Below are 17,324 nucleotides of genomic sequence, written 5' to 3'. Positions count from 1 at the left end.
TTTTGTTAATAAGCAGTTAGACAGGTGTACCTAATAAAGTGGCCGGTGAGTGTAAAATAGCCCTATAAATATTCAATCAATATTTCAGCATGTACATAGTAGGCCAGATTTATGAACAAAAATATTAATCTTTGAACTATTAATTAACCAAGCACGTCTCCAAACATTTGGTGCTGTTATGAACACCACAGAAATACAATGTGAATATTCTTATAAAGCACTCTACGAGTTTAAATAATAATGTATTAATCACAGTATTTTGAAGTGCCCATGACACTATTATGATACACTGAATTATCGAATATCAGTGTATGTCTAGTCCTGACCACTTTGGACCACATCCAAAGGTGCGCAACAGGATTCCACGCAATTTTCTACTAAAGTCAACTATTTATATCTATCAAATGTGTGCAAACAGCAGCAAAACACCTCTGAGTCTCCTACTTTTAAATATAATGTTATGCATTGTTGATTTGCTAGCCAAATGGATTTAAACTTTGCTGCTGATAATCATTCATTTTGTGTTAGAGGCAAACAAATGTAAAAAAAAAAAAAGTATTTTATTTCTTTTGTACTTTTAGTTTTACAAATGTTGACAAAATGACAAACAAAATGAGTACAGTCTACAGTAAATCCCTCCTCCTGCATGAGAGAAGTGTCAGAAAGTGGTGGAAATGCATTTAAATGTCATATTTAAACGGGAATGTGTCTCCCCAGTGTACTTGTGACTTGACTGACCAAAACACATGTGAACACCAGGTGTAAACAGGCCCTGAGTGAGTGGCAGCTGTGATTGGGGGCTTCAGCTTGCCCATTCAATCAAGACTAAAATGGTTTCCTGGCGGAAAATGTGGATCAACACTCGCTTGTTCTGCTTTTAATGACTGTACCTGCTGCGGATGTTGTCATTAGACATCTCTGTAAACCCTGAGACAGTTCAGAGCAGATGAGAGACATCTGCTGTCTAAAGGATGAACACAGAGAGCTCTGGTGTGAAAAGAAGAGAGAGAGAGAGAGAGGAGGTGACAGGAGCTGTGATGATGAACGGAGGTTAGTACAGGGGAGAAGTGGTAAAGAGAGGGCTGATAGAGCATTTAACTCTGACAGATCTACTGATGTTTGGGCCTCTGATGTTCTGCAAGTCCTGTTGACAAGCATTCTAGTGCAGCCAGAGGTATCCTCTCACAGACACGCACACATCTTTCATGCTTTCTAACTGTTGTATGACATTGAATTTGAACAGAATTGGCTCGTTTATATTCATTTACGCTTTGAAAAAAATCATAATCACAATTGATTGAACTTTTATCATTTTTAATGCATCTATATACTTAATTCTATACACGTTCACCTGTTATAACACCTCCTTTTTGAATATATTAACACATTTATACTATATATGAACAACTGTTTGTAGGTTTGGAGTTGGTAAGATGTTTATTGTTTATTATATTTATATTTTGCAAACATGTAATTAAATGTTCAAAAGTGGCAGTACAAACTTTCACAATATAATACAATTACTTTCTTATAATTACTTATATTTTTTACAATATAATTAGAATGATTAATTTGCAAGTTAATGTTTTTGTTTATGCTTGTCTTCCACAAAAAGCAACCATAATGTTTTCAATAGGGATGTCCCGATCAGGTTTTTTTGCCCTCAAGTTCAAGTCATTTGATTTTGAGTATCTACTTATGCCGAAACCCAATCCGATACTTCTATAATACATAAAAAAAGAATAAAGCAGAGCGAAGAAACAGATCCAGGATGTTCCTTATTATTTATTTAACTAACCTTATTTTAACATTGAACAACTCTGCTAACAAACAGAGCACTTCTATGAGGTAGCTTGAACAATCGAGTAATAAATAAAATAAATTCTTCACTTTTGGACTTTAGTGCAACAGTAAATATAAAAATAATCGAATATAAAAACAAACAGCACCTCAACTTAAAATACCCTGCAAGCAATCCCAAGGTTACATATCTCATGGTTTGCTATATATGGCAATGTTGTCATCATCAACTTTATAATACCGCCAGACCACAGTCATACTCGCGCTTTCCGCTTGAAGCTGCTTCCGTGTTCTACTTTGCCGGACTACTTTCTCTGGTAGTGGTAACGTCCGATTCCGATCGAGTCTAAAACCATGTAATCGGGCCCAATTTCTGAACACTTGATCGGATCTGGACATTCCTAGTTTTCAACACTTACAGCATTGAGAAATGTTTCTAGAACAGCAAACCATCATATCAGAACGATTTCTGATTAAAAAGGAAATAAATCCTACTAAAAATTAACCACTACATCACATTTTAAACTATATTTAAATAGAATATTTTATTAATTAATTAATTTATTTATTTATTTATTTTAGTTATTTATTCAGGGACAATGTAAAAGATTTCATGTTGTGCCAGAGTTAGCTACATAGCTAATTTACATCTTTAGTCTCTGGGCACTAACAAGTTGTAACAAGTTTATCGGCAAAAAACAATACTATATACACTTACAATACAATACATACAATACATCGATGAAATCAAATCAGTGGTTGCATATTTAATTTTCTTTAAGCCAAATTTTAAGAACAGTTTTAAAATGATTGAAAGTGGTGCTCTCTCTAATATTCACTGGTATTTTATTCTATCTTTCACATTGTTTGAGAGGTGGTGGTGCAAGATCATTAAATATTTTACATATTAAACACACATCAGCATTAGGCATGGGCCGGTAAAGGATTCTGACGGTATGATAACCTTGGATAAAAATATCACGTTTCATGATATTACGGTATTGTGATTACTGCTCAAAAATATATTCTTTTAAAATGTCTGGGTAAAAAACAAATAAAAATGTACCCTTTAAAAACAGTATATTTATTTTTTTAAAGATTTATAATATTTTGGAGCAGTAAACATGTCAGGCTGAATAATTCAAATGAATCATGGACTTCTGCTGTCTTCATTAGTTTCAAAAACAGATTTCTTTACAGTTTAAAATGGTATCTTTGGATATCAGCTTCAGCTTTTCTGCTGAAGATACTGTTGTCCAACGGTATACCTTGAAAATGGTTATCCTAATCAGCATAAAATAAAAAATTTATGTTGTTCAATACAGTTACAGTAATGATACTTGGCTTTTTAGTTAAAAGTTTTACAGTTTGTTTATAGATAATATACAATGGTTTTAATGTTGTAATGTTCGTGTGGGACCAGCTTGTAGCACAATAAGATAAATGAGGGAAAATCATTGTATTCATAAAAAGTTTAGCAGCCGCCATAGGTAACTGATGCCTAATGTTTCTATAAATCCTTGGGCTTGCTCTAGCACTTTTGAAAACCTTCTTAATGTGTGTTTTTAAAATTTTAATTAGAGTCATTAATTATACTTAAATATTTAAAATGATTAACTATATTTATTACTTCTACATTAACTAAAGTATCGAATGCGAATATAGTTATTTTATATAATATTTCACAGCATTACCATCCTACTGTATTTTGACAAAAAAATTGAGTGACCCCAACATTCACATATTGACAAATTGGTCACATGATCAGTTGAGTTCAAACTGAAGCTCATACCACCACCATGGACCACTCTGAGCGGGTGAAGTGTTGGCCATGAGGACAGTATTGTGATATCCATGTCTAATGGCCTCCAGGATAATCACACCTTTTGGTGAGCATTAAATAAAAAGTAGGAGCTTCACACGCTTATCTAATTATTTATTTTTACACTTGACCTCTATCAGCCTCCAGAGGGAAAGCCGTCAAAGTCACTCTGCCATTTTCACATGGCCTACTTTCCCAAATACACACACATACAGACTCGACACTCGGTACAGGCTCTGGGCTTCGGCTGCATTTGTCCTTTGAGTTACTTTGCCACCAGGGTTGAAACAAAACCACCCATGTAATGACAAAGGTCATTCAAATCCATCCAAGCACTAATAGCAGGTCTGAATCACTCAAGCTCGGGCGACCCTGAGCTTCAGCTTATGACCACCTCTGATGAGACACAAGAAACCTGTCATTAGACTCGAAGGTGCACCATGACCAGTATTCATCTGGACATTATGAATGTGTAGCGAGCTCTTATTATGCATTTTGAACAAAAATTCAACAATATTTATTAAGAACAAGCCGATCACAAAGAAAGTACAAAATCAAGGTGGCTTTTCAAAGGGTACTTATCAGTGTTATTAACATGTGATATTTTATGACCAAAAATCTTATTATCTTATTACTACCAGCTTGAAGTCGTCCACCAGTTCACGTACTTGGGCTCCACCATCACAGATAACCTCTCACTGGATGCTGAGCTTGACAGGAGGATCGGGAAGGCAGCCTCTACTCTAGCCCGCCTGACAACCCAAGTGTGGACAAACCATAGGCTGACAACCGCAACAAAGATGGCAGTGTACAACACTTGTGTCATCAGCACTGTATGGGAGTGAGACATGGATCACCTATGCAATACAAGAGAGGAGACTGAACACCTTCCACCTACGAGGTCTGCGCAGCATTCTGGGCATTACCTGGCAGGACAAAGTCTCCAACGTCCAACGTCAACTCTAGCCGGCTTTCCTAGCATGTATACGATGCTCCAACAACGTCGCCTGTGCTGGCTTGGCCATGTGCGCTGCATGGAGGATGGGAGAATCCCAAAGCACATCCTCTACGGAGAACTCTCATCTGGAAAGAGAACCACAGGACGCCCAATTCTGCGATTTAAAGATGTCGTGAGGAGGGACATGAAAGCCCTCGACATAAACACACAGTCCTGGCAAGACCTCGCAGCAGACCGCCTGAAATGGAGGTGCACCTTGACCAAACAGCTCAAGTCAGGTGAGAAGAACATGATGCGTGCATCAGAGGACAAACGAGTTCGCCGAAAGGTGCAGAACGTCAGCCAGGGAGCCACCTATTAATGCGACTGCTGCGGTAAAGAATGCCTCTCCTGTATTGGTCTCTTCAGCCACCAACGACGCTATCTCAGACAATCAGTCATGCCCCAAGATAAGAGTTAGGATACGTCATCCATGGTCAACACTGACCGACGGAGGCCTACTACTATTCTCTTTAGTATGACACGAAGCCTATTATAACAAACTCTTATATACGATTATGTTTAATTATTTGTCATTTTTTTATTCTTATTGATTTTAATAATACATTTGTTGTGACCTGGGGATATTTTGTGATATCAAGACATAATTATTAATAATAATTCCTTACATTTATATAGCACTTTTCTGAACACTCAAAGCACTTTACACATTTTTGGGGAGAATCTCCTCATTCACCACCAGTGTGCTGCATCCACCTGGATGACATAACGGCAGCCATATTGCACCAGACCACACGTTACACACCATCAATCAGCAATTACTTTTTAAGCATTTTGCCAGTTCATTTACATGACAACGCCATGTTTGTAGTACTATAAAAAGATAAAAATTGTAACTTCGATGTAAACACCTAAAAAGAGAGTCTTTAAAAAACAATGACAGGTGTAGATTAAAGGCAAGCATGAACAAACACACAACATTGGTGGAGTACAAGTATAAGTGATAGTGTTGTTGCTGTTGCTCATGTTCGCTGATGATCCATAAGTGTGGATTTACTTCACATTACAACCAAAAGCAAAGAAGCATCTTCTGAACATGGTAAATTCTACATACACATCAGCACAGAGTGATCATTACTTCCTTCATAAACTTACCTCCTTGTTTACTAAAAGGGTGACAAAGCCAAATACTGAACAGGTATACCTAATACAGTGTTTTTTCCCATTGTGCAAAGTGCAAACATTGACCATTTTGAAAACACGGTCATGTAAATGTGAAACTTTCTAAAATGCACCGGAAATAAAATCTGTTTGGCTGCATCGATGTTGTGTAAATGTAGCTTAACAACCCTTTTCAATGCACACTAGCCTGGTAAGAATATGAATCACTTGTTTCCATTTATTAAATACTAGTTACCTTACTGCTGCAGGGCTCAAACACTAATAAAGTGCTGGTTTAATGCAGTATCTCAGCTCTATTATACATCACAACAGAGGGATCTGATGAAGCTTTCCAGACCAATCACGGAGTGCAGTGATGTACAGGGGAAGTGCAGTGCTTTGGGGCAGACCGTGACCTTGACGGCATCTGTTCAGAGAACATGGCTCCATTGTTCTCAGCTCCTTTATCTAAATCAGTGAACTGCACTACATGTGTGTTTCTACCTCATACTGAGGTGTTAAGTAAATTTTCTTCATCCTGCAGCTCCATCTCAATCATTCCCCCCACTCTCTTCTCTTTCTCCATTTTAACAGTCTGACCCCGGGCTCTTGCACAGAGAGAGGACACCAAAACAAGACTACAAACAGCGGGAGCCCCAGTGTCAAGAACAACACTCTGATCACACACAAACCACATGTAAAACACCTACACATACAAGACGGGTGCACCTGAAGATGCTGAGCCAAGGCTGGGGATTGCACAAGCTGTGGATTAAAGCTAATAATGTTGTAAATACAGTGCTCAGCATAATTGAGTACACCCCATTTTGAAAATGAATATTTTTATCCATTTCTCAGTGAATATAGACACCAGAATATGTATTTTGGTGCATATAAATTAGATTTAAACAGATTTATTACAAAGATATATTTATTAAAATCATATTTTAGTCACCAAACATATTTAGAAATTGAAAGATAAGGCAAGCAAAATGTAACAAATGTTTTCAAATTTTTGCTTCTCTTGATTTTTCCTCTTTTTTAATTTATATTTAATATTTTTCTATAACATAAATTTGGCTGTACTAGTTTTTGGACCGTCATCATAAGTTATTTTGTTACATGGGCTCTAGATTTGGATTCAGTACAGACTAATCTAATGTATATGCACAAATATAATACTGTATAGCTTCCTATTAAAAATATCAATTTAAAAGAGAGATTTGTGAGGGCTGTACTTATTTAGGCTGAGCACTATAAGGTTAAGTTTCTTACACAGACCAATCATCCCGTTAGTTTTGTTGGACCTTTTTTGAACCATTATGTCCCGTTAGCCATTGACATGCATTTCATGAATCACAAAGCACTGGGTTTCAGCTAAAATCTTTCATTATTATCGGCAAAAGAAAAAAAGTTGGGCGAGTAAATTAACCACAATTTCTTTTTTGGGTGAACTCCCTTTAAAAAATAACTTTTTTTTGGCTCAATAACCCTTTTATACATTTTGAATAGGCCACAAAAACACTGTCAGTCAATTTCTATGAGGTTTTTTCTTTTCTCTTTTTCTCAATCGACTGAACAGAAGAAATGAGCAAGAGGAGACGTTTAAATCAAAGCAGGCGGAGCTGCAGAATCACACCCACTTATTACATAATCTCCATGAACCAATGGTAGGTCAAAGGAGATTATCAGCAAGAGAAAACTTTTCAGTAGCATCTGCTTATAACAATATATTCAAGTTACACCATACTGCAGGTAGAATCTGTATTTTTATGTGTAGTAAGTATATTTAGATGCTATTTATACTTGATAGTGGAAGATCTCTGCACCACAGTATTAAGACTACATTACACAAAGTGTAAATGAGAATATTTATCACATGGAGCTTGCCTTAGCCCTTTAACTGCCCCGCCAAGAAAAAAAAATTGGACTGCATTTCTTAACTCCTAATGTCGCTAGTTAACACGCTCAATGCATTTTTTTCAAAACAACCCATAATTTCTAAAATATCGACCTCTACCAAATGGTTGATATGTCGAATTATGGTAAAATTACCAGAATGAATACATCTACTATGAAAATCAGAAAATATGAAATGTAAGACCAGTTTATTTAAAAACATGATCAAAATAAAACTTTTTTGATAACTAATTATTCAAGAACTATATATTTTTGAATAAGAAATTATTCAAAAACTTTATTTATTCAAGTACGCCGTAAAATATTTCAGATTCTCATTTAACATGTTTTCTTGGGGTTTTTTTTACAATAAAACCAAAATCGAGAGTAGTAGTACAACAGGGTTTTGTTTGTTAAATTTTTTTGTAAACCAACATTGCTGTGCAGTGTAAAGCATTATGTAAAACAGTCATTCTTTAAATAACTTTAACCGTCTTATTTTAAACAGTCAATAACACGGTCAACCATTCGGTAAAGCAGGCAGTTAGGACAATAAAGTACAACTATCCATAAATGCCTTTGAAATATGGTAATTAATGTGTGTGTGGGGGTGGGGGGTGGGGGGTTAAGAAGTTTGGCAAAAGCTGAATTTGAACTTGGGTCAATCATGTCAAAAGTTTCCACTACTACACTACAACACATCTTACTCTCTACACCATTTGTGCTGTGAGGAGGGGAATGCATTGTCATTTTTAATGTTCAAACTAGGCAGAGTCAGTGCAAAAGGCCAGAAAACAGAGGTGAGTGTAAAAAGACACTCCTACAGATTTCCGTAAAGTGCTTTAGCATGCTGTTTCAAACTACAACAGCAACTATATTTTGGCATGGTTTTGTTCAAAAGTACTTTATATAAAAAGGCCTTAAAGCATTTTAGTTAGACAAACTACTAAAGATCAACCTCTAAATATAAAATGAATACTATCACTTCACAGATTGTGCAGTTTAAATGACTAGACTGCAACAGCTACATGAACTAACAAGTTACTAAAGTAAGACACAATCTGTTTTAGTCCACAGGTTAAACCACAAAGCTGGGTTGAGATTAACAGCAATTGTGCATTCTAGACAATCATTAACTTTTTACAAGAGGTTAAATTGGTACAAGACAAAAAAAGAGACAACTACACCTAATACGTGACCACCTATGAGAAGAAACTTGTATAAGAAAATCTGTAAGATCGCATTTGCCTATTCAGACAATCTCAAATCAGCCTAAGGTGACAGAGGTTTCTTCATGTGGCAGAACATTTCACTTTCAAGAGCAACTCTAATCAGTCAAAGAGAGTGGTCTTGATTACATGACCTCCCTATTTTTTCTCTTTTATCTCTTTTTCCATCTTTCTTCCTCCATCATCATCAACTCTATACATTCTTGTCAGAGTCCTGCTGATAGAAGGGTTCAGTGGGTCTTTCTCATCTGTTGGGCCTCAGTGAGAGCTGTGCCCACGCCGGACCTCCACGAGAGAAGATTCAAAGGTCAGTAGCACTCTCCAACTGTTTATAAGTCCATTTTAAAGTTTTACATTTAAGCATTTCAGGGATGCTTTTATCCAAAGCAGCTTACATTGCATTCATGTTCTATGATTTATGTCATACTTTTGCCTTGAAATTCAAGCCATGAAGACCATGAAACAAGGCAGCACCATACAGTATGCATGTACTTTTTACACTCTTAACTAGGGATGCTCCAATCAGGATTTTTGCAGCCCATACCAAGTACCTATTCCTTGTCATGGTAATCGGCCGATACCAAGTACTGATTCTGATGCTTTAAGCTTTAAAATGCATTAAGCACATTTTCCCTCTATGAATGATCCTTAAGGGAAGATCTTGCTTTACCTAAGAGAATAAATTAAGGATCCTGCATTTAATACCTTAAACACATCTCTTATAACCATTTAGGTGTGAACATGTGATGGCCAGAAGCAGCTTTAAAGAAATTCATTCATTCATTTTACTTCAGCTTAGACTATAAGGGAGCACTTGTGCGTCTTCCTCTGCTTGTAAACTATAACTATAAACTATAACACCTGTGATCGCTCCATGAGATAAGCCAGATTGGCAAGTACCGATCGAGTAATGAAATGTGATTATCGGCCGATACTGATCTTAGGAGCACCCCTAGTCTTAACGTCTACTTAAAATTCTTCTCTAATTCTCTTGCACCAAATCTAATTTACAAACAAGTATAGAAAATCTACTAATGCATGTATAAATGCATATAGAATTGCCATTCCATCTAATGCACTTTGCAGCTCATTCTGACCAGGAACCGCACATTTAGACAGGAGTATTTTACCAGCATGTTGGAAATGCACTATTCAAACAAACTTGGCACAAATCCAAAAGTGTCCACTTTATGGATCTTCTTGATGCTTATAGAATTATATAAGTCACTTTAGAAAGTTGCAGCATGTTTTTTGAAATAATCTAGACACCATGTGATGGGACTTCTGCAACATGAAACTGGTATGTTCATACAAGAAAATATGACTAGGAGTTGAGATGCAAAAAAAAAAAATCAATTAGAAATCACAACCAATCAGAAGAGCATGTAGACGATTTCTCTCTGCTGTAAATTTACAATCAAATTTATACATTTATAATGTAATTTATAGATATTAAATAATTATAACATTATTAAAAAATACATAGGGACTGACGCCAACTTTGTCACGTACTGTAACTAAAGGTTTGTTCTAATAGAGTTCATTTTTCTTTGACAAATGTCAAGCATATTCAGAATATGCAAGTATATTCACCATATACAAGTATATTCCAACTCACATTAAACATTTTTAACATTTTTAATGTATAGTTTGTTCACTGTTTTACCAGCCATGGCAATGCAGGCAGTAACCATTTTTAAACACAATTCCCTATCCCTTGAAAAACAAATTAACACAGAAAATTCTGGATTTTGATTTCACTTGTACAATGGCTCTGAATTGTCAAAACACCTCTCAAAATGTTTTTTTTTAGATGCAAAACTGCCACCACACACCAATCGTGGCTTAGCAACCGTAGCTATGCGCAGGAGGACTGTCAAGCTTTCGAGCGAGGGAAACAAGCCAAAGCGTTGTGCATATGGATTGTGCAAATCTGATACCTGGTATCCTAAAAGTTTGGACGGGGTGGTCGAATTTTTTTTCCCTTTCCAAAACCTAAAACCCAAGCGGAGAAATGTCAGCGTGGATCAAGCAACGAGGGGCACTAAAAGAGCGCAGTTAGGTTGGTTTTGTTTTCGATATTTATAACACATTCAGTGATAGACGGCAATAACTCAATGTCGATCTTTTGGAGATTTTGTCATTGGTGATGACAATATCGCGGGTTAGTGTCTGCTTTTATATTTGGTGTTGGATTAATATTTGCTGGTAGGGAAAATGTATTTGTTTGCTTCTGCTATTTATACTTTAATTTGTATTTCAATATATTTTTTTTTCCACTTAACTGCAAATTTGAATAGAAACTGTATAAAACGCACACAAACATACAGACAGTTATAGGTACTGTACATTGTTATGGGTCAATGGTGCTAATATTTGGCACAAATCCATCAATTTCCCCTTTCTGGCTGTTCTTTCTATGAATGAATTATGAAGAAGCACTGTCCATGCGTGTTTCCTCGTTGGTTAGTAACGCTATATTTCATTGCACTATAATTAGACCATCAGGCTTTTTTTGGCTAAAAATAGAGAAATCATGCTTTAATTTGATATTATTAGATTATTTTTAAATGTCACCTATCCTGCTGTGCATGAACTAAGCTGTTGAATAGTCAGGGTATGAGGTGGCTAGGCTAACCTAGCTTCAATTTTGATTAAATAGTTTTCTAATCGGTTGCGTATTAAGTCGTGAATATACCCCTGCAATGTATACTGCAGTCCTTTTTTGTCTGGCTTTCTCAGATATCTCACCTGTTCGCCAAAATGACTAAGTATATCCCTGGGAATGTCTGACACCGGCGCATACATATTTTAATAGACGTGCCAGGCACGAAAGCTTGACAGGCATAACAACAGTAACTAAGGAGGGTGGGGCTTACAGAAGGGTCAGTTGGTAGATAAAGTGTTTAATGTCAACAATGAACAAGAAACCAATGCATGAAGTTTGCCACCGCGGCCATATATCTAAATATAAAGTGCAAATGCCAGTCTGTCTGGGTTCCTAAACTCTTGGAGAGCACATTGAGTACTACCTGAATGAAGTAGCCATCACCCCACTACAGCAGATGAATCACGTGCTCTCCACTAACTTCCCTCCTATTGGTGATCACCTGTGAAAGTCACTTCATATTTGCATAAAGTAGATTTCTGAAGTTGTCACACATTCCCCATTGCTATTCAAGCTTACATTCTGTTACTGTCACTCATGTCGCTTGAAGTGGCCAGCTCTCCATTGAAATGAATAGGAGCACTGGTGATATGAATGGGGCTTTAAAGTATTTTCTTTTGCAAAACCGAAAAATAGAGACAAATATCCATATTATGAAAGTTAACCTCCGTTCATCAAAATATCTTCTTTTGTCAATGTTGGAGTAAGATTAAATGATATTATCAAGTGACACAAGAGCAAATGATCATGTTTAGGTGAATTACCCTTTAAGAACTTCAGCATTACTGTAATGAGCATAGAGAGTTTGCTGAATCTTATTTGAAATCAATGTATTTCTGATAGGAATTCATTGATTCTCTCTGAAGAGAGAGTTCACTTGTCATGGCTGAAGGAGCAAGAAAAGGTGTTTGCTGGGAGGGCTCGGTTTGTGATTCAGAAGCTCAGTGTTCGTATGCGTGTGTGGGTGTGTGTCCACGTCTGCATTCAGCCTATATGTTTATCCTAAGCATCTGAAAAGAAAACTGTATGTATGTGTCTTTCAAAAGCAGCTTTTTGCACTTGCCTTCAATGCAGAAAGATTACAGTTATATTTGCACCATAGGTGGAGGAAAAGGGGAGGGAGAGGAAAAACGCTCTCTGCTTTGCCCGTCATTATCTAAATGCAGAGCCTTCAGGGTCATGGAAGTTCATGGAAGAGAATACAGATTTGAGACGATACAAGTGTGAATAAATGATTTTTTCAGCTGTACTTTTCCTTTGGCAATTTAAAAACATGCCCACACCACTCTATATACTCACTGCTCTCTCTTTCCATCGCTCTTTTTCTCCTTATCTCCATTCGTCTATGAATTTTTCTCTTTGTCCAGATCCTTCTCCTCCCTTGAAAGCAGCAGGGAGGAGGCCACTCGATCACAATCGATAACTACATCTCTTCTCGCCTCATTCTGGCCATTCCAGTGCTCTCAAACAGCATGTGTATAAAAGAACATGCTTCATCTGCTGACACACTCTCTCTCTCTCTCTCTCTCTCTCTCTCTCTTTCTCTCACTTCTCAATAACACTTCCCAAAACCTCAATAAGAATTTTACCTAAGCCTTACTTAAAGTAATGAGGTAAATAATACACTTCTAACAATACGATTTCCAGTAAATACATTATGAATTATTATTTTATATCTTAATCTACACCACTGATCAATTATTTTGAATGGCTTCCGTGCTTCCCACAGGTCTGAAACATACTTGCGGTGGTAGCCGGATTGAAACACACCATTTACCCACATCACAAAATAGTTAACTATATGCGACAAACAAAACATAATTTACAAAACACTACCTGACAAAAGTTTTGTCATTGATCCCAGTTGTAAGAACAACAAATAATAACTTGACTTCCAGTTGATCATTTGGAAAAGTGGCAGAAGGTAGATTTTTTCAATGAATCATCTGTTGAACTGCATCCCAATCATCACAAATACTGCAGAAGACCTATTGAAACCTGCAGTCAAGTTTGGTGAAGGAAAAATCATGGTTTGGGGTTACATTCAGTATGGGGGTGTGCGAGAGATCTGCAGAGTGGATGGCAACATCAACAGCCTGAGGTATCAAGACATTTGTGCTGCCCATTACATTACAAACCACAGGAGAGGGCAAATTCTTCAGCAGGATAGCGCTCATTCTCATACTTCAGCCTCCACATCAAAGTTCCTGAAAGCAAAGAAGGTCAAGGTGCTCCTGGATTGGTCAGCCCAGTCACCAGACATGAACCTTATTGAGCATGTCTGGGGTAAGATGGAGCAGGAAATATTGAAGGTGAATGCAAAGAAACTTGGTGAACTCTAGGAGCCCTGCAAGAATGCTTTCTTTACCAAATGATTAACTACAAGTCAAGTTATTATTTGTTGTTCCTAAAACTTGTATAGGCGACAAGACTTTTGTCAGGTAGTGTAATTTTAGTTATTATGACACTATTATACACTGTTACTTTTTAATAGACTAAAGTAAAAAAAAATCTGTTGGAATAAAAAAAAAGAAATCCACTATGTTTCTTACTTTTATGCTATTCTGGACTGACAGGTAAAATCTGCTTCTTTCTCTCTCTCAAGTTCGAAGTAAACTTGAATGCCAAAGCATTTTAGTTCTGTAAATAAAATAGCCTACGTAATATATTGACATCATCAAATTAATAACATATACAGCAAATGAGAAATAAATGACAGAAAAAGGAATAAAAATAGACAACATCTCTAAAAATGATCATAATAAAACGTGTAGACTATTTAAATAGGGCAATTGCGTTGATTAACCATTACTAATGGAGTACTTATATTTTGCAGCCATTTTAGATCAGTCATTTCATGCTCTCCAAGTATATAGTAAAGTTTTCTGAGCCGTTTAGATTAAGGAATGAATTATTTAATGTTTCTCTCGCTCTCATGTAAAAACGGATACAATTAACGACATCTTTAGAAAGCAAAAGCAAAAGATCCCAGACATTTTAGGAGATTTAGAAACCCCAGCCCAAAAAGACATGTCCCAAAAACTTTAAGTCCCAAAAAGTCCCAAAAAGACATGTCTCTTTGGGTATGCAGACCATATGAGACTGTCTGTGGGAGTGTTGACAAGTCTCGTGCGCACAGAACCAAATGGGTAAACAAATAAATATTTTTCACTACTTAATCGATTGTGGATCGTTGATTATATTGGGTGGATACGAAAAAAAGTGTAAAAGCTTGATAATAACAGTAAAAAATTGTCACAAAAAATATACTTGGACAGCCGATAATATACCTGGGTGGCCTGCCCAAGTGAAGTCTATGTGTGGGAAGCACTAGCTTTTATTCAGCAAGAATGCATCGGACTGGCTAAAAGTAATAGTAATGAGAAATGTATCGAGGTTTTCACAAAATATTAAGCATTACATCTGTTTTCAACAGTGGTGTAAAGTAATAAATTACAAATACTCAAATTACTGTAATTGAGTAGCTTTTCTCAGGAATTGTAATTTACTAAGTAGTTTTTAAAATGTGTACTTTTACTTTCCCTTGAGTATATTTTTTACTTAAAAATCAGTCCTGTATTTCCCGTCTAATCAAATAATAATAATTTAGCAAAATAATGAACAATTTGAACACATGTCCAAATATGTCCAAAATCTTTGCACGCAATGACTGTTTAGACTGAATGTCACTAATGAGAAGATGGTCTACTCCATCATCTCTTCATGAGAATGAGGCGGATATTTACTGTACAATGACTGAAATCGTCAAATAGTCTTAAGATCTAAATGCACTGCAGAATGTTACGTTTACATACACACACACACACACACACACACACACACACACACACACACACACACACACACACACACACACACACACACACACACACACACACACATTGCATTTAAAAGCATCAGCTTTTCACAGTGTAATACTCACTACTCTTGTGTCCTTTTTAAAAGGCTACTTTTTACTCATACTTTGAGTAATATTTACACTTTATAACTATAATCTATATGCACAATATTTTTGGCTAAGTAATTGTACTTTTACTTGAGTATGACTTTTCAGTGCTCTTTCCACCACTGAAGAAAGGTTGTTACATTAAATTTTGAAGGATCATGTGACGCTAACATTTTGCTTTACCATGGCCATTTTTCCTACAGAAATAATACTACATTTTGTAAATTGTACTATTAATAATACAATTTTATAATAAAGAATAGAAACGTTTGTCTTTTTGTAGCATATATAGTTCACACTAATTCTAAACTATTCAACTATTCTAAACACATCAAATAACATATGCAGTAAACTACACAAAACACACATAACACCACAATCAGGCTTGACTACAAGGAAAAAGTCACCGAAAAAATGAAAAATCTTCCTGTCCCTCCTTTTATTCATAAATGTTCCTTTAAATTGAACTATTCTTTAAAATATCTAACATTTAGTGTTAACGCAACATGATGTAACCCTTTCAGGGGTTTGTTTATATTTGATTACCAAACAACAAGAGAAAAATCCTGATTAAGGAAATGACTTATTACACACGCGCTTCACTTGAGCCTCTAGAGTAATCAGTGGGTCGACTCTTACCGTCCTCTTCCTTGTGTGCGTTTTGCGGGCTGTGCATCCTATCTGTGCTGGAGGGGTGATTCAGGTCAGACAGAGTGCCGTGACGTTCAGCTGATATCCATGTGGGGTCACTCATATCAAACTCCTCGCTACTCACTGAACACTCATCCTGCGGAGAGAGAGAAAGAGAGAGAAAGACAGAGCCAGAGAGATGTCAGTACGACAGCTGAAGCAGGATTGCTCATATCGGCGTGTGTGCAAAAACTAGAATAGATGTGTAAGTCAGATTGGGCTGTGATGTTGGCAGGCAAACAGGCCCATGAGGAGGCCTGTCAGAGAGAGCAGTCACCCCCTGCTGAGTGACAGCATCACTCATACACACACACACACACGCACCGTCTCGCACACACAGGCCCACTGAGACCACCAAAGGTACAGTTCCCATACAGTACAGTGCAAACTGTGAGATGCTTTAAGGTGCTTTATGTAAGTTTTTGACTCTTCTAAAACATACAAATACCATAATATGTTTGCAGATATTTAAGAAACATGCCAAGTGAACATTCTTCAATGCTGAAGTTAGATATTCGGCTTTGAAAATGTCTGTTATGTGCCAGAACATCTGTCTTTGTTTTGGTCATTTAACCCACCCAGTGCCAATTTAGTCAATGGTACTTCAGCAACCCGGGTTGCCTTGTTGGAAAACTACATATTTTATTCATTCACTCAGAAAGGCTTTAAAAGCATGCATCCATGACCAAAATGTGACCTCTGGTGGACAGTAGCAGACTCCGAAATGAGACGCAGATTCAGACTTCCACATGAGGTGGTTATTAATTATCAAATAATGCAAATATTACGGGCGTAAACATTAGGTGAGCAGGTTACATTGTAACCACGTGTTTTAACAACATACTTCATGACGAGATTTGCAGTGCTAAGCAATTTGGCTGGTCCCACCAGACAAAACACGACAGAAATTGAAATTCAGCCATTCAGAAGAAAAGAATATGCATTCACTGCACTCCAGCGAAATGGTAAGATTTACAATCTAATTATTACCTATTAAACCTCTTTAACATTATTATATGTACATGCTGAATCACTGATATGTGTTGGTTTTGAGTCTAAAACTCAATTTCAAATGGTTTATTTTATTGTTAGGATCTGAGGTGAACTATCTGCTGCTGCTTTCAGTAGTA

At 36.6% G+C, this 17,324-nt stretch overlaps 1 protein-coding gene across 2 annotated transcripts in view; it reads right to left on the bottom strand.

Moving 5' to 3' along the window:
* The window catches only part of nol4lb (nucleolar protein 4-like b), a 128,239-nt gene that overhangs the window by 84,321 nt on the left and 26,594 nt on the right, over positions 1-17,324 (bottom strand). For both annotated transcript variants that reach the window (XM_056449508.1, XM_056449509.1), the window contains exon 2: positions 16,144-16,291. In XM_056449508.1, the coding sequence (XP_056305483.1) occupies positions 16,144-16,258 (115 nt within the window). In that variant the 5' untranslated portion in view covers positions 16,259-16,291. The remainder of the gene's footprint in view (positions 1-16,143; positions 16,292-17,324) is intronic.

This window comes from Danio aesculapii, chromosome 23 (assembly GCF_903798145.1).
Source record: "Danio aesculapii chromosome 23, fDanAes4.1, whole genome shotgun sequence".
NCBI classification, from domain to species: Eukaryota; Metazoa; Chordata; class Actinopteri; order Cypriniformes; family Danionidae; genus Danio; species Danio aesculapii.
Note: the sequence above shows the minus strand (reverse complement) of the source record. Positions and strands in the feature narration are given on the sequence as shown.